The sequence below is a fragment of the Balaenoptera physalus genome (assembly GCF_965194825.1).
Source record: "Balaenoptera physalus genome assembly, chromosome: 6".
Taxonomy (NCBI): Eukaryota; Metazoa; Chordata; class Mammalia; order Artiodactyla; family Balaenopteridae; genus Balaenoptera; species Balaenoptera physalus.
In genome coordinates this window covers 92,165,859-92,191,315 of record NC_138885.1, presented here as the reverse complement: position 1 = coordinate 92,191,315, position 25,457 = coordinate 92,165,859, and the positions used below count along the sequence as shown (strand labels likewise).

General features: G+C 38.6%; 2 protein-coding genes across 10 annotated transcripts in view; one reads left to right on the top strand and one right to left on the bottom strand.

Moving 5' to 3' along the window:
* The window catches only part of STRADB (STE20 related adaptor beta), an 89,868-nt gene extending 80,577 nt beyond the window's left edge, over positions 1 to 9,291 (bottom strand). For 5 of the 8 annotated variants that reach the window (XM_082467223.1, XM_082467222.1, XM_082467224.1 and 2 more), the window contains exons 1-3: positions 9,116 to 9,291; positions 5,990 to 6,083; positions 2,923 to 3,003 (exon numbers count right to left, since the gene is read on the bottom strand). In XM_082467223.1, coding sequence (XP_082323349.1) covers positions 2,923 to 3,003; positions 5,990 to 6,001 — 93 coding nt within the window. In that variant the 5' untranslated portion in view covers positions 6,002 to 6,083; positions 9,116 to 9,291. Of the gene's footprint in view, positions 1 to 2,922; positions 3,004 to 5,989; positions 6,084 to 6,947; positions 7,030 to 7,541; positions 7,674 to 9,115 lie in introns of all 8 variants that reach the window. The other 3 variants (XM_082467218.1, XM_082467219.1, XM_082467217.1) reach the window with 3 other exon arrangements.
* Positions 9,292 to 9,396: 105 nt separating this feature from the next.
* The window catches only part of TRAK2 (trafficking kinesin protein 2), a 65,679-nt gene continuing 49,618 nt past the window's right edge, over positions 9,397 to 25,457 (top strand). Inside the window, exon 1 of one of the 2 annotated variants that reach the window (XM_082467010.1) lies at positions 9,397 to 9,690. The gene's annotated coding sequence lies outside the window, so the exon portion shown is untranslated. The remainder of the gene's footprint in view (positions 9,691 to 25,457) is intronic. The other variant, XM_082467012.1, reaches the window with a different exon arrangement.

Below are 25,457 nucleotides of genomic sequence, written 5' to 3'. Positions count from 1 at the left end.
TCATGTTCAAAGATTGGAAGACTTAATATTATTAAAATCTCAAGGGATCCAGAATAGCAAAAAAAATGTTGAAAAAAGAACAAAATTGGAGGACTCCCTCTTCCTGATTTCAAAACTTACTACAAAGCTACAGTAATTAAAACAGTGTGGTGTTGACACAAAGACAGACATATGGAGCAAGAGAACAGAATAAAGAGCCCAGAAATAAACCCTCACATATATGGTCAAATGACTTTTGACAGGTGTGCCAAGACCATTCAATGGAGCTAGGACAGTATTTTCAACAAATGGTGCTGAGAAAACTGGATATCCAGATGCAAAAGAATGAAGCTGGACCCTTACCTATACAAAAATTAACTCAAAATGGATCAAGAAAATATTTGTAGGTCATGCTTCTGATAAGATGTTAATACCCAGAATATAGAGAGAACTAAAATTCAACAACAAAAAACAAACAACCCAATTCAAAAATGGGCAAAGGACTTGAATAGACATTTCTCCACAGAATACATGTGTGTGGTCAATAAACATATGAAAAAGTGCTCAACATCACTAATCATTAAGGAAATGCAAATCAAAACTACAATGAGATACCACCTCACACCCTTTATGATGGCTGTTATCAAAAAAGCAGAAAATGAGTATCGGAGAGGATGTAGAGAAACTGGAACTCTTGTGCTCTGCTGGTGGGAATGTAAAATGGTACAGCCACTGTGGAAAACAGTATGGTCGTTCCTCAAAAAATTTAAATAGAATTACCATATGATCCAGCAATTCCACTTCTGGGTATATACCTAAAAGAATTGAAATCAGGGTCTCAAAGAGATATTTGTACTCCCATGTTCATAGCAGCACTATTCACAATAGCTACAATGTGGATGCAACCCAAGTGTCCACCAACAGATGAATGAATAAGCAAAATGTAGTATATACATATAATGGAATATTATTCAACCTTAAAGAGTAAGGAAATTCTGCAGTATGCTACAACACTAGTGAACCTTGAGGACATTATGCTAAGTGAAAAATCTCACAAAATAACAAATACAGTATGATTCCACTTATACTGGTACTTAGAGTAGTCAAAGATCAGAGACAGAAAGTAGAAGTGTGGTTTCCAAGAGGTGGGGGAGTTATAAGGGAAGGAGGAGCTACTGTTTAATAGGTACAGAGTTTCAGTTTTACAAGATGAAAAGAGTTACAGAGATGAATGGTGGTGATGGTTGTACAATATTATGAATGTATTTGATGCCACTGAACTGTACACTTTAAAATGGTTAAGATGGTAAATTTTATGTTATGTGTACCTAGCACAATAACCCCTCCCACAAAAAAAGCAGCACTTGTGGAAATTTCCTGAGTTCTAGGCCTCTCTCTTGGTAACAGCAAGGAGTCAACAACAGACACTTTACTTTCTAAACACTACCTGTCTGAAGGGTAATACTTGAATGAAAACTAGGATTGGATACTATATCCTATTGTACAAAAAGGTACGTAACTAGAAGTCTACAGCATTAGTGAGTAAAAAGTGAAATGACAAAAATGATGACAACTGAAGATAAGGTCAGGATAAATTTATAAATAGGATTAACTGGGATTACTCTATTTTGTAGGACTAAGGTATCTGCAAGGCAGGTTCTATTTTATAGAAAGAATTATAATATAAAATGAAGATTAAGAGATTTAGAGGGGAAGATCCCAGAGAAATATTTATTTCCCAGCATGTTTCTTTAAATATTATTTAATACATCAGACATTGCCCAGGGATGATAAAGATAAAAAAGACAGGATGCCTATTTTATGGGGATCATGTGGAGAGACATATACATCAACCATTGTGAGATAATATAGTAAATGCCATTTTATGAGGATGTCTAAGATCTGTAGGACCATAATAGAATTAAAGGTACAAGAGCAAAGGCTTCAGAGATGTGATAGTTGAGCCAACTCTTTAAGCATGAGGAATAATTTTAGAGGGGTATTTCAAGCAGAAATAAAAGTATGTGCTAAGACTCAGCAGCAATAAATGAAACTCAAACATCAGACATATTCCATACCATTAAGAGTCCTTATAAAACACTAACAAGTTTAGGCTTTATCCCATACGTTTTAGGAAACCAATGGCAATTTTAAAGCTGGAAAGTGGCACAAACAGGCCTGTATTGGTAACAGTGTTGAATACTGATCTGAGTGGAAGAGGAGGTTATATGTGTGTCTAGGAAACTAGAGGCAATGTGTTTACCTGCAATAGTCCAGGTGAGAGATGATGAGATTTGAGTAGTAGCAGTGATCAGGTGAAGGAGGGGATGGACTCAAGGGCATTTCAGAGACAGATCCGTAAGACTTGGTGTGTAACTAGATGTGGGGGCAGAGGAAGAGGCAGTGTGAGGATAACTCCCAAGTTTCTAGTTAGGGTGATTTAGTAGATGGATTTTCATTTGCCAAAGCAGGAAATTCAATAGGTCAGTGAAGTTTTGAGAGATTAAGGTTTTACTCAAACTGCACAGAGATGCCTTTGAAAACGCTAACCAGAGGAATTCTACAGACACATCTGGTGCCCAGGAAAGAGTCCAAAGTTGCAGGTAAAAACTTGAGAATCATCAGTCCTACCTGATGACAGGGTCCCCTCACAACCTGAAGGAAAACCTCAGGTAGCTCCAGACAATCTGAAATCTGAGCAACTGAAACCACAGGAGCCGGTGAGACTGCTTAGGGAGAGTCTGTTTAGGCAGAAGAGCAGAGGCCAATTATAGACTTCTGGAGAATAGCTTATGTAGAGGAAGAAGAAACAGTAAAAGAAGAAAAGTGAAAGAAATGAGAAGTAAAGAAAAAGAGATATAGGAGAACCAGAAATTATATTCTGTAAAATGGTGTCACAGAAAGCAAAAGAGGAGTATTAATTGTACTTAACCATTTTCTTACCAAGTTTTGATGGGTACTAGTTTCAGACTGTTTTTCAGGTCTGAGTGATTCAACTTGCGTTCGTGAAGTGCAGAAACAATCCTGTAAATTCAGAAATATACTAAATAAGTGAAAAATAACTCGCAAGATAAGTAAGGGTGGCATGTGGATACAAAATAGTCTGTTGACTGGGGTGAGGAGCAGAGAGAAAGGGCAACGTGCAGGAACCTGAATTGGAGCCAGGATTCACACTGTGGAGGTAGACAGTATGGGAGAGAACAGAGAAGCAGCTGGGTATGCAGAAGACAAATTTCATATCTGCTATAATTTTACTTGGTGCTATCTCTGATTTCTTGCCCTCTACCCTGGAGATAATAATATCAATTCATTTTTACTGCTGGTGTTAATTTTTAACCCTTTCGTAATCTTTGCAGTGTTTTTCTGAATATTTAGCTAGAGATTTACTCTGCTATGCTCATCGTAATATTTTTATCTTGATCCTCAGATTTTCTTTTTCCCTTAAGTGTGGGAACCATGTTTACCCACATTAAACCACACATTGAGTATATCAATATTTGGAACCAATTTTGTTTCGTAAGGTGATAAACATCTCTAACCAACTCAAATCAAATTAAGAGACTTAGTTCCATTATCACAATTTACATTTTCCTGCATTTCAACTCAGTGTTCTGTTATCACATATTGTCAATAAAGAAATGTAACACCTACACATGTTAGTGGCATGAAGCTGATGTTATACTTATTTAGGAAGAAAAGGTATGTCAAAAGAAAAGTATAAACAAATTGTATCAAAGAGACTTTTAATTATTTTCAAGCATCTCATGAACATTCATTTTTATATGAACATTAAAGTATAATATCAAATGAGTCTTTAAGACAAGTCCATCCATGTCTATTTTGCAGTCACTTAAAGTAATCAAACTTCCTTTAGCTTAAAATATGCCAGAATTTCTCATTAATCAAACTAATCATTTTCCCAGTTAGCCTAAATTACTGATTAAGTTGAATTCCTACAGTCTGTACATATCAATCTTACCACAATAATTTGACATATATCCCCACCGTTTTACGTAAAACTCACCCCTGAAGAACAGGAGCTAACAGTGTCAAGATAGCTGTAGAATCATTTCCTTTGCAAAGTTTCTACTGGTTTGTGTAGGGTGAATAAAATTTACAATATAAGTTTTTGAAGATACTTAATACTGTTGTTCATATAAAAAATAGCCACCAGTTACATCATTTATATATTATATTTGGTATTTACATATATTTTCCAACATTTGCCCTGAATCTTTCACAATAGTCATTCGTAGTATTGTGTGGGAAAGGGTTAGCAGGCCTAAAACTGCTCTCCTTGGAAAGGCCTGTTTGCAAGGTTGACCCTTGGCTGGTATCTAGGAACTCGGATTTTGGAAAGGTTCCCACCACTCCCCAGTAAGAATGGATCATGGTGTGCCTAAACTGTCTATACAAACAACATGGTTTATGCTGAACACCTGCTTTCTTTCTGGGAGTCTGGAATTTTGTTCCTGCTGCTCCTCTGAAAACACCACTTCTTAGCTGTCAAAAAGAGGTAAAACTTGAATGAGGAAGAATCCTTCATAAGCGAAAACATTGAACTTTATCTCAGTTACGCAAATATCTCACTGAGGAGAAAACATGAATGTTTTGATTCAAAGGATTCTAAATATTTCATTGCAAGAAGAATACAAAGTGAAATTATTAACAAACTGAACAAATATAAATGACCCTATCAAATTCTATTTTTCCAAAAATCCATAATTATGAAATAATAGATTACGTAAGATGTCCTTTCTCCCAAATTTGGAAGCCCTGGGCAACCACACAGCCCTTTGAATCTCAGTATCTCCATCTATCAAATGCCCTTTTACATCTCATCCAACCCATAAATTGACATAAAATTGTTAATCTTAAGTAATCCTTTAGAGCAGGGGTCAACAAACTATGGTCCACGAGTCAAATCTGACCCGCCACCTGTTTTAGTGCATAAAGTTCTACAGAAACACAGACACATTCATTTGCATTTATTTGCATATTGCCTATGGCAGCTTTTACAAGAGTAACTTAATAGACATCACATAGCACACAAATACTACCTGGCCCTCTAAAGAAAAAGTTTGCTGATCCCTGCTTTAGAAAATGAGGTAGATATTTCACCTCAATGTATTTTCCAGTTATATGAAGCTCCCCTTTTAAGTAGATAAACTTTAAACATAAAGTAAATGCATTATATATTTTCCAAATAACTAACAATACAGTCTCCTAACTTCATAGTTCTGCCTCTCAGACTTGGTGAGTGATAAGAGTGGATTGGCAGATGTGAGTTTGAGCCCTGGCTCTAATTCTTTGCAATCATGGGCCAAACACCACATGAGGATTAAACCACCTGCCCTGCTTACAATTTTGAAGACTGAGAGAGATATAATATACGAAAGTATTTGTAAATTACAAATCATCACACAAATGCACCCACCACTTTTTAAAAGATCACTGCTTTAATAATTCAAATATTCAAATAATGTATTATATTCTACATAAGACACAATGAAAGTCCTAAAACTACTTAATCTAGAGTAGATACCATGGACTTAATATAAACAAAAACCAAGTCAGTATCTATACATCATATTAGACAATGACCCTAATGTTTCTTGTCTTGTTAAGTCAAGGGGCTTATTTTTCATACTATTTTGCTTGCCTTTAGTCAGATGGAAATTTGTCAAAGGGATTTTTGAAAGATTTAAAGGATAAGGCATAGCTAACTGGATGGAAGAGGAATGTCTAAGGACAGTAAATGTATGAGAAAAAGTGGGTATGGGACAAAGGAATAGAAGGAGTATATCAGAAAAGTATAGGAGAAGCTCTTTTTTAAAGAGACAAAAACTCAATGATAATTTAACTCATTTTTAAAGACCAGAAGTCTTTCAGATCAAAATAACATCTCAGAGCCTATGAATATTCCATCAGAGTATGCCTATGATGGCTTTGCACTAATATCTAATTACGCTATTGACACAAAATTAGATCCACACTTATAAAAACTTACCAAAAGAGACATTGAATCGCTTTAGTTCACAGAAAGTGAGAAAAATCCATCTACTCCAAAGATTTCTGCTTTATCTTCAAGATACAGAAATATCCTAGTATAAAAACAGAAGCAAAATAACTTAAATTTACACACAAATTCCTTAAAGATCTAGTTGCCATAAACCCACCACTATTTGGGCAGCTATTCTTTGACACAAGGACTACAGACATTCCTGAAAGGTGTCCTTAAAGAGCATTTCTGTTTACTGAACACTATTTGGGATCTGACATCACAACAGAAAGGCAGAGTGAAGTTGAAAGGAGCTTCTGAATATTTCCAAAGCCTCAATAAACCTGCATCTCTTCTTCCTTATCTTTTCTATACTACTTTTTTACAGAAACCTAAGCAAATGTAAAAGCAATACAGAAAGGCAATGTTGGACCCACTTTTAATACAAATGATCCCCAAGAATTTCCAATGGTTCTACTTAGAAGTAAACTTTGAATCTTCCAAAGCTTCCTTATCCGATTAATTACCTATTAAATCATCTGGGGTCACTGACCGGCAAATTTGGGAAAGAGTCAAGATTAGCAACAGACTAGGAATTAATTATATTTTCTTCTTGCCATGTTTAAAAAAAGATTTTTTTTTCAGTTTTCATGTGAAAATAATATTTTCTGTAGGTTGAATATTTTTTACCTTATGATTCTTAGTTCTCATTTCCATTCTTCTTGGAATTTATTGACAGATAGGAAAGATATGCAGATTATTATACAAATAATTCCTGTCCACTTTCACTGATGGAGTATTAATCTCAATAGTTTATGAAGGCTCCAACAGATGCAGAGGTTTAAAATAGTAACTTATTCAGATTCAAGGAGCTACAAAAGCACCACCAAAAGTTTCCAAATCTTTCCTAATAGAAAGGGTGGCAATGTTCAAAACTTGCTAGTGCTGGGTATTCCCTTACACCTACCCAGTATCTCTTTCACCTAAATTGTGGTTCATTATTTCATTTTAATGAAGACCCCAAGTTAGATCAAGGCATCTGCAAACATCTGAACAAATGAGAAAGAAAAAGCTTTTGTAAACCATAGATATTATACAGCAGCATCCAATTTTACTGCTAAGAAAAGATGTCAATTTATTCAGGATATTCACTACAAACCAAAGGAAGAGAATGGGAAGAAGAAAAAAACCCGAAATGGTTTATTTTTGTCACCTGCCATTCATTATCATCAATTTAAGGCACTGGTGTTTGCTGTGTTACAAAAGAGGTAATGCAAAATCTGCCCTGCTCACTTTCCAGGGTGATTCAGAGCAAATGAAATACTTTATCTGAAAGTGCTCAGAACGACCAAATACTGTATCAATAAGAGCTTGAGAAGATGCTCTGAAAGGTACCAAATGGTAGGACTCATTTGGAAAGTAAGTTGGCAATGTTTTGATAACTATAAAAATGTTCATCCCTTTTGACCCTGTAAAATTCTCACTTCTAGTAATCTATTCTAAGGAAATATCCAAGTAAATGAAGAAACCACACGCATGTAGAAAGTAATTACCCTGTTACCTGAAATGGTCAAGTATTCATCCCACAAGTGTTTAATGAATGGCTGCCATGGGTCAGGCACTGTGCTGGGCACTGGGGACACTCACTAGTGATCGAGGCAGACAAGGCCCTGACCACTTGGAGCATACATTCCTACAAGCAGAAAGATCAGGGATGTCGTGATTAACTGAATTTCCTGGTTCTCAGGACTTTGTTTCTTGCTCTTTCCGTGTAATATCAGTTAAGTTCTTTCTTAAACAACAACAAAAAAACTTTAAACTCCATTACATTATCTATTTTTCAGAAAAACTCATAAGCAGCGGACACAATCTGTGAGAATTGTCAGTACTCAAGGGGTTGCCCACGTGCGTGGCTTAATCCCAGAAGATTTTGCTTTAGATGTGACAGACTATTAAGAGATAATTTTATGAGACATTTTGAGGTCAAGGCAGCAGCTGCCCCTGCTAAGAGACGGGGTGAGCGGGGGTCGCTGGAGGGCGGGGTATAGATCTGCCGTCATAATTTTCTCCTGCATGCTCTTTCACTAGGTATGAACATAAACCCTTTTCAAAAAATCATACTTGAGACTTGTATTTCTAAATGTATTTACAAGTATATCAGTGTGGTCCCTCGCACTTATATCTAAAAAGCGAATTAGAATAAAGCTTTCTAAATAATTTAAATTTGTTCTAAAATAGAATGGTTCCTCCGAAAGCTTTAATCTGAAAGGTTAACACTTTCTGCGACAATCGGAAGGCGCATCTAAATTACAGAACTCGGGTTTTGAGTTAATTTAAGCATCCAACAGAGGCCCTTGTTACAGGGAATGCAAAAAAGCCAGATTTAACTCTCTTTGCGGAGCTTTAAAATTACTGTAATTTTCAAAGTTATCTTGGGAACCCATAAAATCTTAAAAATTATAGCCACGCACAACTCGGTAGAATTTTCCAAACTTAGCATCGTGACTCAGGCTTTCAAAAAATATTTACTAAGCATCTACTGTGTGCCAGGCTCTATCCTGGATAGGCGCTGTCACCAATTCCAATCGAGTTCTGAGGGAAAAGGTACGCGACACAACAAACCCACGAGGGACAAACACAACGCTGAACCTAAATACCGAGGACGAAACGCGGCTTGAGCGTTCAATTACGTAAAAGCTTCCTTCCAAGTCCTGCTTTGGGGGACTTTGCAGCGAACTCGCAGAAGGCGGCACACAGAGCCGGGCCGGAGGGCACCTCGGGTCTGGAGACTCCGCGTGCCTGTGAGTGCGGCCAAAGGTGACAGCAGGGGTGGGGGTGGCGCCGCGGGCGGCTGGGCCCCGCGCACCTGGCACCGCCTACCCCGCACGCAGGTGCCTCGGCCACCGCGCGGCCCGGGACCCCGGACCGACCCGGAGCCGCGCGGCACGCAGGGGCCGCTCGCCACGCCGAGCCGGACTCCCGCCACGGCTCCGTCGGCCGCCCGGGCTCAGGCTGGAAGCGGGGCGGCGAGTTCTAGCCTCGAGCTTCCGTAGGCGCGCGCTGGCCGAGCCGCGCTCCCTCACTTCGCGACCAGCCCGTAGCCCTTCCCCTCCCCAGCCCGGCCTCCCTCATTACCCTGGCGGCGACCGCGGCCAGCGGCTCTCCTCAGGCGGCCAGCGGTGCGGGGCCCGGGCGCCAGGCCCGCCCAGCGGCAAAGCGAGCGCGTAAGGCCCGCTCGCGGCACGAGCCGCGGAGCCAGGAGGGCGGCGCAACCCGTCTGGCGCTGTGGGCCTGGAATTCTGCCCCAACCCCCAGCAGCCCTCCTGCACTGGGCTCGCCCCACCCTGGTCCCAGGGTCGCGGCCCCGCCCCCGGGCTAGCAGCGAGGGGCGTGGCCTTTAGGGTTAGGGGGCGTGGTCGAGAGGAAACTACAATCCCCAGCAGGTCGTGCGCTGGTGCCGTGCAGGCTGCTGGGAGAATGGGTTTCCTCTTCTCTTCCCCAAATGTGTGGGGGCTGTCATTGACCTGGAGTAGCTGCAAAACTGAAGTCGCCGAATGATGATGTTGTGAAATCGCCCGTCCGTTCCTGCCACGCCCGGGCGGTTACTGGCAGCAGCGGCCGCTTCTGCTGCTCCTCTCAGGCTGCTGCCGCTTTAGAGGCTTCTCCCCGAGCAAGCGCGTGCCAAGGACGGAGGACACCGGACCATTCCTGTGAGTAACCTTCCCGCGCACGACTCGAACTTGCCCTTGCCATCCTCCCTTGAAGGCAAAGGAACCTCCCCACCCCGCGCTCCTCCCGGTCTTCGGAGGTCACGCGCGGACACCGGAGCCTGAGCTGGGTACCGGAGGACTGGGTCCTCGCCGGGGCCGTCGCCCCCTCCACCTCCCGCCGCGGTGGGAAGCGGGTGGTTTCCCAAGTGTAAGTGCGAAGTGTTGGGCGTTGGGCTCTGGCCTCGGGGTGCACCCCAGCTGCACCTCTCAGGATTGGCAGCATCCCATCCTCTGCCGGACAGCACCCACCTGGTGCCCCATCCTTGAGCGATAAGCGGCTTTAGTGTCTGGACGTTAAACCTTAAGCCTTGGTCGCCATCTGTCATGTGAGCGAGACGAGAGGGTATTGGAAAGAGCTCTTTCTGTGTTGAGTTGGGCTTTTCTTGCGATTGATTTTGAGCCAGACACCGCACGTCTTTTAAAAGAAAGACGGTTGCCTTTAGTTTCAAGCGTAAATAATGGATATTGGCAGATGTCCTTTTAGAACCAGAGTAAAGATAATCTCCTAAACACTTAAAAGATTTCTGGGTCATTATAATAGCGGTGAACTCAGTTACTTGCCCACGAACCTTTTATTTAAACCTGCAGTTTCTGCGTCAGAAACTAACTTTTCACTGGAAATTCCTCAAGCTAGAATGGACCATAGGAATAAAATGAAATGGACTCTTCCAGTTTTGTTTTGTTTTGTTTTATCTATTTCAATGATTATTTTTTCCTGACCTTCAAATCTTTGCTGTAGAATTGGAAGCTACAGCATGTTAATAGCATGTTAATGGTGGTGCAGTGACATTTGCGAAGAAATTGTGAAGGACATTTGGTGGGGATAAAGGGCAGGGATGAAGACACTTGATCATTTCAGCAGTTATTCCAGCTTTCTGTTTTTAAAATTAAGTAATGTTCAACAAGTCTCAGACATTCAGCAAACACATACTGTATGAAAGACAGTGTTTTATTATTTTGCAGATTTTTATTCATATGATGAGGGGGGTCAGAAAGACAAAAATTTGAGTACTTTCAATCAGCCAGGCATCTCAGTTATGAGCTGTATGTACATTCGATCACTTAATCACTGTAATAACCCTGTTGCATAATCTGAGGCTCAACTTTGCTTATGTAACAAGTGGAGATTCATACCTAGATCTGCCTTACTTCAAAGTTACATATCAGGTAACTTGTACCTACTTCAGAAATTACTGACCTTAAAGGTTGGATGATTAAAAAGCATTTTCCAGCGTTATTTCCTAATACTGGTTCCTACTACATACCTTGGACATCTAGAATAAGTTGTGAACCCTGCTTTAGTACTTTTGAACCAGTTATTCTCTCTGCTTGTAATTCCTGTCCTCCACAGAGCTGCTCATTAAGACCCTGAAAGCCCGTTACAAATCCACCTGTTTACTTAATGTAAGCCATGATAGGACTGGCCTTTCATCTCAAAGGTCTTTCCAGTTCAAAGGTTTAGTGGTTCTGAAATTGAAAATATTAGCCAAGGGGTGTTATTCTCTACTGCAAATGGTTAACATCTGTAGTCGCAAAGAGTAGAAAAACTTGTTTCTTAAGATTTTTTACTTCAATACCCAAAATATGTTTAAACACCAATATAAGGAATGAGGCAGATGATATTATTTCATGTTTATTTTGATCTTTGTTTATATCATCCATACCAGTTTTTGAACCTCTTTAGTTACTATCCTGTTTAGTTGGTAAGAAATCTGAGGCATTAAAGTAATATTCACATTTAAAATAACTTCATAGTTGAATGAACTAAATTATTCATGATTTCCAGTCATATTAATTCAGATTTGCAGTGATCATATAATAGGAAACATTTGTATAGTACTTACTAAGTGTTAGATACCCGTCTAAATATTTTACCTATATTAACTTATCCTCACAGTAGCAGTGTGAGATGTTTTTAACAGATAAGCAACTGAAGCAGAGGATAAGTTAACATACCCAAGGTCATTCAGCTACTAAGTGGTAGAATTGGGTGTCAAACCCAGGCAATCCCAGAATCTGTACTCTAACATTTATTGAGCACCTACTGTGTACCAGCCCTACAACTGGCTGCTTTTATTATAATTAAGTCATTTATCTTTATAACTACCTTATGTAGTATGGAAGGTCAGCATTTACTGACTTGTCGAAAGCCACAAGATAAGTAAATGGTATAGCCAGGATTTGAACTCACGCTTGCCTTTCTTCAAAGTCCATGTTCTTCTACTTTCCCTAAATAATCAAATCTTTAGTAAATACCTTCAATGGAACAGACACTATGCTAAGTGCTAGAGATTTAGTCTCTGCTCTTAAGGAATACAGTCTGAAGAAGGAAAGAGACAACTGGGATAGTGTGTTAATGGGATAGCGGCATACAGAGAGCAGCAAGCAGAAGGACTATGGGAACACGGAGACAGGGCAGTGAAATCTGCCTGGATGGGAAGGCTTGGGCCAGTCTTGGAAAAACAAATAGGAATTAGCCTGGCTAAAGAAAAGGAGAAGGGTTTGTTGTGGGCTGAATTATGTTTCTCCAAAATTTGTAAGTTGAAGTCCTAGCCCCCATAACCTCAGAATGTTACTGTATTTGGAGATGGGGCCTTTAAAGAGGTAATTAAGTTAAAATGAGACCTTTAAGGTTATGTTTTAATTCATTCTGACTGGTATCCTTATAAGAAGAGGAACTTTGGACACAAAAAGACACCAGGGATGTGTGCATATAGGAAAAAAAACCATGTGAGGACACATTGAGAAGGCAACCATCTGCAAGCCTTAGGAGAAACCAATGTTGCTGACTCATCGATCGTGGACTTCTAGCCTCCAGAACTGTGAGAAAATAAACTTCTGTTGTTTAAGCTACCCAGTCTATGGTATTTTGTTATGGTGGCCCTAGCAAACTAATGGAGAGATGTTCTAGCAAAAGGAATGACATACAAAAGGCTTTTGAGCTGTGGCCGGATGATTAGGTTTTATGGTAAAAAAGTGTTGAGAGATGAAGCTGGAGACTAGGCAGGGGCCATATTTGGAGGAATTTGTATGAGACTCTAAGGATTTTAAACTTTATCCTAAGGGGGATGGAATGGAGGGGCTTTGTAGCAGTGGGAAAACATTAGGTCTGCATTTTAGAAAGATACTCTGTGAGCCATGGGAGGATGGATTAAAGGGGGTAAGACTGGAGGCAAGAAGATCAATTAGGTGTCTTATTGTCACAGGAAACTGAACTAAATATTTTCTCAGAATATTGAAATGTCAAACTAAAACAGAACCATTGTTAACATAAGGAAGATTTTAAAGGACACAACTAACCCTTAGGGCATACATAAGAAGATTTAGGAAGAATTTGTATATACCTATTTAGTACCTAGAGACTGGCTTCATTTTGCTTTCCATAGATAAATAAAGCTTTACTCATGTATCACAGAATATTCAGTATTTTTCCACTCTATTTAATGGACACTTTTATGATACTTATACTGTTCTAAGCCAAGTCCTCTGACAACTTTATGAAATATCTACTCTTATTATCTCCATTTTATACATAAAGATATTGTAGCATACAGAGATTAAGTAACTTGCCCATGGTCACATAGCTAATAAATGGTAGTATTAAGATTCAGATTCAAACAGTCTGTCTTCAGAGTCTGTGCTTTTAGCCATTATACTATGCTGTTGCCATATATTATTTGTCAGGATCTTCAAGTACCTATGAAAAGAGAAGGAAGGAATACAGAAATAAATTGGGTATGTTTACCATGGGGAGTATATAGTTTACCAGAGGAGATAAGGAACAATTGCAAGGTTTTTTGAAAAAAGTGTTTCAGAGAAAAATGGAGAGTATTGGGAGACAACACCTAGTTTGAGTTGGGGCCTCTGAGAGAGCTTGGTGGGAAAAGTGGCATTGACCTGGGGTGTGAAGAATGTCTAGACTTTGGGTACGTAGAACGGGGAGAGGACATTAAAGACGACATAGCATGAACAAAGTCATTGGTTTGGGAATTTCCTGGTGTGTCTAGGGAACTAGTAAATATAATCCTTTGTTTTGGCTGGAATATATTATGTGGTTGGAGAAACCAGTTTGGGGGATGGTAGGTGGGGGGCAGCAAATGTCTGAGAAAGAGCACTCTTAGGGGAGTGAGGGGCAAGGAAAATTGTGAGGTTTTTAAGCCAAATGATTGAGGTGTATACTAGAAGTAATTATCTTTTAGGAGAGGATCAATAAAGTTCATCTAGTCCCAACTTAACAGGTAAGTCCTATTTTACTGTCTCACAAATCCCACACATCCCTCTTACTGTTTCTATTCACCTAGTTTATGCCTTTATTACAATAATTCAGGCATAATGTGGTAAAATTTCTTAATTATTTTTCTGTCTCTAATCTCTCCATTCCTGAAATTTGTCCTGTATTCTGACTCCAGATTTATTTTTCAAATGTCACTTTCCACTTAGAAACTTGCTCCCCCTCCTACACTGTTGGTGGGAATGTCAGCTGGTGCAGCCACTGTGGAAAACAGTATGGAGATTCCTCAGAAAACTAAAAATAGAATTACCATATCATTCAGCAATCCCACTCCTGGGTATATATCCAGACAAAACTATAATTCAAAAAGATACATGCACCCCTATGTTCATAACAGCACTATTCACAATAGCCAGGACATGGAACCAACCTAAATGTCCACTGACAGATGAATGGATAAAGAAGATGTGGTACATATATACAATGGAATATTACTCAGCCATAAAAAAGAATGAAATAATGCCATTTGCAGCAACATGGATGGAACTGGAGATTATCATACTAAGTGAATTAAGTCAGAAAGAGAAAGACAAATACCATATGATACCACTTATATGTAGAATTTAAATGATACAAATGAACCTACCTATTAAACAGAAGCAGAATCGGGGACATAGAGAACAGATTGGTGGTTGCCAAGGAGGAGGGAGGAGGGAGAGGGTTGGAGTGGGAGTTTGGGGTTAGCAGATGCAAACTGGTATATACAGAATGGGTAAACAACAAGGTCCTACTGAGTAGAACAGGAAACTATATTCATTATTCTGTGATAAACCATAATGGAAAAGAATATGAAAAAGAATGTACATATATGTATAATTGAGTCACTTTGCTGTATAGCAGTAATTAACACAACATTGTAATTGAACTATACTTCAATAAAAAATAAATTCAAAAAAAAAAAAAGACTTAGAACCCAGTTGTGACCAACTGACCAAACAATATTGTTTCATGGTAGAAAAAAAAAAGTTTTAATCAAAAAAGAAAATAAAAAGAGGGGCTTCCCTGGTGGCACAGTGGTTAAGAATCTGCCTGCCAATGCAGGGGACACAGATTCAAGCCCTAGTCTGGGAAGATCCCACATGCCATGGAGCAACTAAGCCCGGGCGCCACAACTACTGAGCCTGCACTCTAGAGTTCATTTGCCTCAACTACTGAAGCCCACGCACCTAGAGCCCATGCTCCACAACAAGAGAAGCCACCACAATGAGAAGCCCATGCACTGCAACGAAGTGTAGCCCCTGCTCGCTGCAACTAGAGAAAGCCTGCGTGCAGTAACAAAGACCCAACTCAGCCAAAAATAAATAAATAAATAAATATATTAAAAAAAGAAAAGAAAGAAAGGAAGGAACTTGTATCCTGTGGAATCAAGTTCAGACTTCCTAATCTTTTTTTTTCTTTTTTTTTAAATAGATCTTTATTGGTGTATAATTGCTTCACAATACTGTGTTAGTTTCTGTTGCACAACAAAGCGAATCATCCATATGCATATGCATGTCCCCATATCCCCTCCCTCTTGAGCCTCCCTCCCATCCTCCCTATCCCACCCCTCTAGGTCATCGCAAAGCACCAAGCCGATCTCCCTGTGCTATGCTGCTGCTTCCCACCAGCCAACTATTTTACATTCGGTAGCATATATATGTCGATGCTACTCTGACTTCGCCTCAGCTTCGCCCTCCCACCCCATGTCCTCAAGTCCATTTTCTATGTCTACCTCTTTATTCCTGCCCTGCAACTAGGTTCATCAATACCATTTTTTTTTTTTTTTTAGATTCCATATATATGCGTTAGCATACGGTATTTGTTTTTCTCTTTCTGACTTACTTCACTCTGTATGACAGTCTCTAGGTCCATCCACCTCACTACAAATAACTCAATTTCATTTCTTTTTATGGCTGAGTAATATTCCATTGTATATATGTGCCACATCTTCTTTAGCCATTCATTTGTCAGGGGACATTTAGGTTGGTTCCACGTCCTGGCTATTGTAAATAGTGCTGCAATGAACATTGTGGTGCATGTCTCTTTTTGAATTATGATTTTCTCAGGGTATGTGTCCAGTAGTGGCATTGCTGGGTCATATGGTAATTCTATTTTTAGTTTTTTAAGGAAACTCCATGCTGTTTTCCATAGTGGTTGTATCAATATACATTCCCACCAGCAGTGCAGGAGGGTTCCCTTTTCACCACACCCTTTCCAGCATTTATTGTTTCTAGATTTTTTGATAATAGCCATTCTGACTGGTGTGAGGTGATAGCTCACTGTAGTTTTGATTTGCATTTCTCTAATGATTTGTGATGTTGAACATCTTTTCATGTGCCTCTTGGCCATCTGTATGTCTTCCTTGGTGAAATGTCTATTTACGTCTTCTGCCCATTTTTTAACTGGATTGTTTGTTTTTTTGATATTGAGCTCCATGAGCTGTTTGTATATTTTGGAGGTTAATCCTTTGTCTGTTGTTTCATTTGCAAATAGTTTCTCCCATTCTGAAGGTTGTCTTTTTGTCTTGTTTATGGTTTCCTTTGTTCTGCAAAAGCTTTTAAGTTTCATTAAGTCCCATTTGTTTATTTTTGTTTTTATTTCTACTTACTCTAGGAGGTGGGTCAAAAAAGATCTTGCTGTGGTTTATGTCCAAGAGTGTTTTTCCTATGTTTTCCTCTAAGAGTTTTATAGTGTGTGGTCTTACATTTAAGTCTTTAATTCATTTGGAGTTTATTTTTGTGTATGGTGTTAGGTAATGTTCTAATTTCATTCTTTTACCTGTAGCTGTCCAGTTTTCCCAGCATCACTTATTGAAGAGGCTGTCTTTTCTCCATTGTATGTTCTTTCCTCCTTGATTGTAAATTAGGTGCCCATATGTGTGTGTGTTTATCTCTGGGAATTCTATCCTGTACCATTGATCTGTATTTCTGTTTTTGTGCCAGTACCATACTGTCTTGATTACTGTAGCTTTGTGGTATAGTTTAAAGTCAGGGCACCTGATTCCTCCAACTCTGTTTTTCTTTCTCAACCTTGCTTTGGCTATTTGGGCAGACTTCCTAATCTTAACTAGCCAAATTTAAAGCTCCAAGTATCTTCCCCATAATCATTCCCACTTAAGTTGGTCTGTACACTGCTGTCAAATTGGCTCTGCCTGCTGTTTGCTTTGGGGCCTCTTTTTCTTTCTATGTCCTTTACCTACTGGATACCCCCATTCTCACTATTGAAATCTTTCCATCCTTAAGGAGCCCTGTATTAAATCTTACTCCTGTGTGAAGCCAGGCTACTTCAGCTAGAAAAGAACTCTCCTCCCACTGACTATCTATACAACAGCTCTGTTCTAATACTCATTAGTTACTTATTTCTTATCTGGTGGTATTCTCTTATATTCTTACATTTCTTTGATCATTAGATCTTAGATCTAATCTAGATCATGGAGATCATTGGAACTTTCCCCATCAGATCTTAGATTTCTTAGATCTTCATCTTCCCTTAAGACAGAGACTGTTGTATATTACTTTTTATCTCTTTCCTGTACTTTTAGTTTAATTCAAGAGGCATTTATTGAAAGCTGTCCTGTAAGCAGGTAGTTGACTGGTTGTTAATTGAGATCATTTATTGAAATTTCTTTTGGGGGGGGTGTGGTGGGATGAACTGGGAGATTGGGATTGACATATATACACTAATATGTATAAAATAGGTAACTCATAAGAACCTGCTGTATAAAAAAATTAATTTAATTTAATTTAAAAAAAAGAAATTTCTTTTATAACTGGCTTCTTAATATGTAATGTTCTGACTTAATTGCTAGCTTCACTACTGACTCATGTAACCTTGGGGACGTTCTGATTAACTGCACCCTGTATTATGGTTTATTCATGCTAGAAAATGAGCACACAAAGTCTACTCGTGGTATAGAAGTGGAACTAATTCATGTTGTAAAGATCATTGAGGTCTTTGAAGCTTATCCATATATCTCTGTCAGTTTGCCAAACTGTGAGTTCTTTCTTTTTAGAAAGGTTTCTGACAAGTCATGAAGAAGGAAGGAATAGTTCAAATAAAATAGGGTCTAATTTAAGAGTGTCACACTCTGTTGTTTAACAATGGAGTTGATAGTTATACATGTTAATGGTGAAAGAATTCACCCACCAGTTCAGTTAATAGTTCATTTCAACAACAAATATTTATTGAGTTGCTTGAGCTCCTGCCATTGTATTTACATTCTGATCAGCAAGGAGGAGGAAAGGGAGAAGATAGCACCTTCCCCCTTCCTGTCTGGAAGAGGACTTCCAGGAAGTAAATTGTAATATATGTTGGGAAAGAAACATTAGATGCGGAGTTAGAAAATAAAGGTGGTAGGGGAGGCTACTTCAGATCAGGTGGACTGGTAACGTCTCCCAGAGGGTGACTTTTCAGCTGAGACCTGAAGGGTGAGAAGTAGTTACCATATAAAGAACAAGAGGGGAGAGTATTTTGGGTACAGTGAACAGTTGCAAAGGCCCAGGATAGGAGAGAGTGTGATGAGGAAGTGGAAAGAAATGACAGAAGGCCTGTGACTGAGTATGAGCAAGGAGGAGAGTGGTACAAGATGAGGGAGGAGAAGTAGTCAGGGGCCAGATGGGGCTGAACCTTGGAGACTGATTTGAAGTGTGGATTTTATTCTGTATATTATGAACACCTTGAATTTTTTTAAATGGAGTTTAGTTTTAAAAACTTTATTCTTGTTGCCTTATGGAGAATAGAGAGGAGATTAAGCATGGAGTCTGTTAGGTTTTTCATATTCTAAGAGATGATGATGGCTTGAATTAGGGTGGTAGAAGAGGGGATGAAGAGAAGTGGGTGTGTTTGAGATACATATTGGTGTTAGACTATACAGGATTTGATAATGGATTGAATGTGGCAAGGTGAGAGAAAGGAGGCATCTGCTATTCAGTGGATCAGTTCAAGGGATCATAATCAGCCTGTGAAAGATTTGAGTGGAACTCAGGAAGAAGTCTGGTCTGAAGAGCCTGATTGGGAGTTATTAACACGGAAGAAGTGGTTAATCTGTGGTCATGAATGGTTTGCACAAAGGTACATGAAAAACAAGTACATGGTCACAACTGGAACTCTGGGATCAACAACACTTAAGGATCACGGGGAGGGAGCTGGGTGATCCAATGGAGGGATTTGAGAAAGAGCATTCATTGTAAGATGTAGGCTCCAGGAGAGCCACAGGAGGAAAGTTGAAGTGGGGAATGGTCAGTAATATTGAACCAGAGATGACCTAAGATAACAACTAAGAAGGTATGATTGGATTGGTTAGCAGGGACTATTGGTCACTGAGGGAAAGTGGTTCCAGGAAAAATCAGATCACAGTGAGGTTGAAGGATGAATGAGAGATGAGGAGAAGGGCATGAGAGTAATACTCTGTGAAGAAGCTTGGCTGAGGAAAGCAGCTAGAGGGGAACCCAGAGTCTTGGGGAAGGGAGATCTTTAAATTTTTATTTTATCTGTTTTTAATAAAATAGAAGACTTTGGACATGATAATAGGCCAAGGAAGAGGGTGAAGCTAGTGGAGTATAGGGATAACCAGTAGAGCAAAGTTTAGAGAAGGCAGGAGTTGAGACTTACAAGTAACGTACATTTCATTATTTTTTAACTGGATGGACATATACACATGGTAGGAAAATTGGAAGGAAATAATGAAAAATAAGTTTCTTTCCCCCTTCTGTCTTCCAGCCACACAGTTCCTCTTCTTAGATGATTGCTAATTTCCACTGCCCTCAATAAGTGTATAAATGTATGACTGAGATTGTTTGTACTTAATTCTCAGAGTTTGGAGAGAAATCTAGCTATAGATTATGTGGGTTTATTGGTGGGAGGAATGAGAGAAAGAGATGGAGAACAGATAGGGGTTCAGAGAAGAGTGAGAAAGGTGTGGTATGGAATTGTCTCAGAAAAGAAGGGCATTGAAGAGGATAACGGAGGGCATGTCTATGGGGTGACGCCCATGAGTGAAGAATTTTCAGCAGCCCCTCTCCACATGGTTTTGTGACCTTATCAGGAGAACTTAACTACTTTATATTTAAAATGTGTGTCAACTTAGAGAATGGCTTTCTCAAAAATTCATCACTTGTGTAAAGTAAGTACATGTTTGGGGTCCAAGTGCCAGAACTCTGCTTTCAGCTCTTAATTGCTTTCAGTCATAGGCATGTTGCGTAGTGCTTTGGGGTTATTCAGACCAGTGGTATAAATCAAAACAAAGGGAAGCTTGTTGGTTAAGAAAGAGCACTCTCTGTCTGAAGGCAGAAAGGAAGAGGAGACTGGAAACCAACTACAATGTATCCGAGGTGGCACTACTCTTCCTAAAGCCTTTAACAACGTAAAAAGAAATTTTCTTTTCAACCATTCTCTTTTTAGCTAGTACTAGGCTAAACCGCTGAGTGTGACTTTGTTGTATTTTTAGTCCCAAAATTGAAAGATTACAAATGAGACATATTATTGATTGTGAGTTTCTTAAAGAAGATATTTGGTCATTTCTTATTTGGTATGGGGCTTATTTTAAATGCATTCATAAACAGCTGCAAATGCTCTTTGTGGAAAACATGATAAAACTAAGCAGTGAGCCAAAGGTTCAGGTTTAACTTTCTGACAAAACTGACAACTTATTCTCTTTAGTTATTACAAGAAAAGTGGGTACTGTGTCACTGCTATAACAATGATATATCACCCTTTTATCAACAAACTCTTATACAGAGTTTTTCATAAAGCAAATACAGTGCTTTCTTTCAAATATTCAATCTTAACTTGATTTTGTTTTTCAAGGCAATTCATTTAGTTGATGCTGGACTGAAGTGTATTAATAATCAATTTTGTTCATTCAGTTACTTCTGTAATTCAGTGTGTTGACATTTTTAATCATTAAGCTTATAGTTGGGCATGTATTGCGAGCCTACTGTATGTCAGTTTCTTTAAGGTTTGGGGCATACAAAAATAAGATACCTTCTTTCAAGGAGCTCATAGTGTAGTGAGGAAAAACTTGAGCATACAGTCTTCTGGGAGCATCCAAGTAGGGGAGTCAGTAAATACTGATTAAGGAGCAAAATCACAATGAAAAATTTTAAGATTTCCTAAACCATTTTCTCCATGTTTCCACTGTATTTCTCTATAGCGATTAACAGTAAAATTCTCACAAAAGAGACGAGGACCTATACTTTTCTTAGGAGACAGTAAAGAAAGGACAGAGCATATTCATAGCCAGCCTAGAGAAAAGAACACCAGATGAGAAAGGCACTTGGTAACAGTGCCAAAGGAAGAGAAGCAAGCCAGCTGAATCCCTAGTGCTGGAGGGATGAAAGAAAAGGTACTTGAGGAACTAGCCAAGGGTCAAAAAACAGGTCCTAGGGTTCGATCTCAAGCAGACAACTTCTGGGTTCTCTGATAATCTGGTTTCTCAGCCAACAGCAGGTTAGAAAAGGGAGAGGCACCCTGGCAACAAAGGTTGATAGCCTCACAGTGAGGGAGAAAAGAAAATTAGAAGTGGACTTAAGTCTCCAAGAAATTAGCAATTTGAGATCATTTAGTGTAGGGAGAAAGAACTCTTTAAAAGCTTATAATCCTGGAGCATATCGCCATAGTCACCATAATACAGTAATTGCTAGTCATAGTTGTGCCCCTGAGTCATCAACTTCTTTTTATTCTATGCTATCTAAGGACTTTTTCCCCCTTCCCATGGCAGTCTGTTGGACCTTTCTCATTACCATGTCTTAACTTTAAGGAGAAAACATCTTACTATCAATGTTTCTAAAATAAAATGGGTATGGAGTGGGAGGATTGGGTACAAGTTTCCCCTGCTATCAGAAAGTAGAGCGTTCCTATGAAACCTTTTGGAAAGCCGGTATAAAGCGAAGTAATTACCTTAGGACACATCTTACTAACAGCTGCACAAAGTAAGTCAGGATAAAGCACAGTTGGTCACAGACACGGTTCAAGGCTATAGAGGCTTGATGCTGAGATGCTGAGCATAGTTCCCTGGGAAGGAGCTTGGTGGTGCCCCTCTCACTGCTCAGGGTGCCCACTGCCTCTATAACACTTCTCTGCAAAAGAAATGCCTTTTTTCATTTTTTTTTTAGAGAAAACAGGTACTAATGTAGGTCTTTCATAAAAGCAAAGTGGCATAAAGTCAGCTTTCAAAAAGCGGGGGTTACAGGTATTAAACGTTTTGTGGTTTTTTGCCACACTGTTGTCAAACCCGTTTCTAGGGGATGTTTTCAACTTCAGTGTAACTGATGGGCTTAACTGATATAGCCCTGCTTGTATGCTCACATTTGTTACTGAAACCCATGAGAGGCCTATGCAGATCTTTGTAAATTGGGTTAAGAAAGCCTTCAGTTTTCAGATGCTCTAACCGTCTTCTGTTTCTCATGTGGCTCCATTTTCTCCCTACTGCAGATTGCAAGGATGTAACTTGACTACAGATTGATTCATTCATTTAACAGATGTTTATTGAATGCCTGGCATTTGCAAGGTATTGAGATATAGGTGGACTTAATTTTTTGGAATAAGGATTTATTTTGATCTATAGTCCACTTATTATTTTTAGCAGCTCAGAACAAGTAACATATTGATTAATTCCTGAATTTAATTGGCAAACCAAAATCATCCACTACATGTCAATTCTCCCTCAAAAGGTAACCTTATCTTGAAGTCCTGGAGTTGACTGTGACAACTGGTTTGGAAAACTGAGTCTTATGTCTAAACCATAATATAATTTGAATGTCTCTTGCCTAGTAGAATTATATTACTAACATGGTTATATGTCTTAGATATGAAGAATTCTAGAATCATTCTAGAATTATATATGTTTATAAATATGTTTATAATAAATATTCTATCCTGACCATCACTCACCCCCATTTTAAGTTACACCCTGTTCCTGGTCATATAAGATTGCATATCCTGGTGCCACTGATTACTTCATTGATCTGAAGAGCTATCTTGCCTACAGTTTTTCTTTTGGCAGCTTTTGGAAACTTACTTCTAAAGGCTTTAAGTATTTTAAGTTTAAAATAACTGAAAGATTTAGAATCATCTTAAGCCACCAAAAGCAAGTTTATGTTTGATTGTTAGAGGAGACAGAAATGAGGACACAAAAGAATCTAAAAAAGAGAGGATATATGTATGTGTATAACAGATTCACTTTGCTGTACACCTGAAACTAACACAACATTGTAAATCAACTATACTGCAATAAAAATTAAAAAAAAAAAAATGAGGACACGGATTTTGAACTTCTTGAATTTCTGTTTTTAAAATTTGAATTTACCTTACTGCTCTGTGAAAGTGCTGTTTCAGGGCATCTTCTTGGCTATTTGATTTGAAGGTAAGCCTGGAAGAGCAGATTGTACAGAAGTATTCTTAAGTCTGTCAGCATGAGTATATCTGTTTGGTTTATTTCTTAACCTTCTGTGAAGTGTTTGTAGGTTTTCAGGTGATGGTGTCTTTTGATTTACTCTACTACCTAAATTTTACCAGTCAACGTTGAAAGAAAATGCTTTCTGATTTGTTGTGGAAGGATTTATTTGGTTCTAGAAGTATAGTACATATTTTAGTACCCACATAATCTATTATGTAAAATGCCTCTGCTCGAGATGTTTCCCCCCATTTTTGGTTAAGAGAATAGGAAATCCACAAACTTTATAATGCCATTTACTCTGCATTATCCATTTTTGAAGACCTATAATTGTTTTTTTTTCTTTTTTTAACCATTACTTTAGTCAAAAGGACATAATTTTCTATGTTTAAAAAAAGATTTAAAATATAATAGCTGTGATGACTTTATTAATATCCTGGAATATAAATTCCTGATAGCAACCACTCTTGTGAATATTTTAATATGTCTATACCCAAATGTCATCTGAGTATCCAGACAGACCCCTTAAGAACTAAACAGTTGGCCTGAACCTTCAGTTTCATGTTATGGAGAAGCCAAAAACCCTCCCTAAGATTTCTGCAAATTCCTAGTGTTCTGTGGCCTCTGAGTTACTGCCATCTGGATGGGATTTCTTCCCCTTGCCTTCTCTCTCCCTCTCCAGAGGGGAAAAAACAAACAGTTGTTTTCCTAGTCTTATGCAGATCATCTTTGCCTTCCTTTGATGCTGCAAGGCCTTACCTTCCACCATAAGTGCCTTTTCCATGTATTTTCCTGAACAAAAAGCATTTCTTTTCTAAGAGGAGCTCCACTGTTGATGTTAAAATGATGAAATGTGTGCCTTGTTAGGTTTAATTTGATAATAATAACCTTTACAGTAACTTATTTTCTCCATTTACCAAACTTTCAAAAATTTCAGTAATTCACACGAAACTCAGCCTCCATTCTTTAAAGAAGTTTTAAGAAAACCCTATGCTGAAAAAGCTTTTGCAGTGTTAGAATTGATTATACTATATAACGTTGTGTAGCTCTTTTGCCAGGTGGTTCAGAGAAGATAGTGCTCTCTTAAAAGGATACAGAATTTCAGATAGAGTTCAAGTATGGAGTTGATCTTTCTCTTAGAGAACTAAATCAAGACTATTTTGTGAATGTGTGCAAGAAGTCTACCCTTTTGAGGTTTGCATTTAGTAATTTTGAGCTATTTTCTATCCGATTTTCTTTGACTAAACTACATATGACGTCACTAAATTATTTTTGACTGCCAAATAATAATTTGCCATGATTTTCACATTTCTCAGCCAATCATGATCTTTTACAGAAACAAGTTTGAAAAAAATGGGTTATGGTAAAAAGGGATAAAACTAGAGATGTATAACTAGTAGCCAATGCTGGTTTTAGGATTTTTATATATCTACTATCTTTTTTGATACTCACTGTCACTGGGAAATCATGCAAAAGTTGGAATTCCTGTCTAGAAGTAGAATTTTGAAAATATGATGTTGATACTATTATACTTATTCAGTTACTTGTTGCATTTTCTTTAAGAGTTTTGTGTCATTGTTTTCTTCTGTGGTGCAAAAATACTGTGATTTAGGGTATAGACCAGAGGTCAGCAAACTATAGCCAGTGGCCCAAATCCAGCCAGTTCTGTAAGCTAAGAATAGTTTTTCCATTTTTAAAGGGTTAAAAACAATAACAACAACAAAGATAATAGATGACCGAAGGCTTACATACTACCCAGCTTTTTACAAAAAAGTTTAGATTCTTGAGTTTTAAAGTGGATGAGCAATTGTTAGAAAGTCACTGATGGAAAAAATTGGTGGTTATATAATTGTATATTCTGAATACTGTGTAATTCATTACAAAGTGAGTTACATTAAAAAGATGGCATAGATTGACAATATGTTGGCATGGAAAGATAACTGAGTAGGCTACTAAATGCATATCAACAGTCTATCTCCCAGTGAAGGATGGTAAAAGATTACAAGGAGCTTTTATTTGATTGTTCATATTTATCTACTGCCTGAA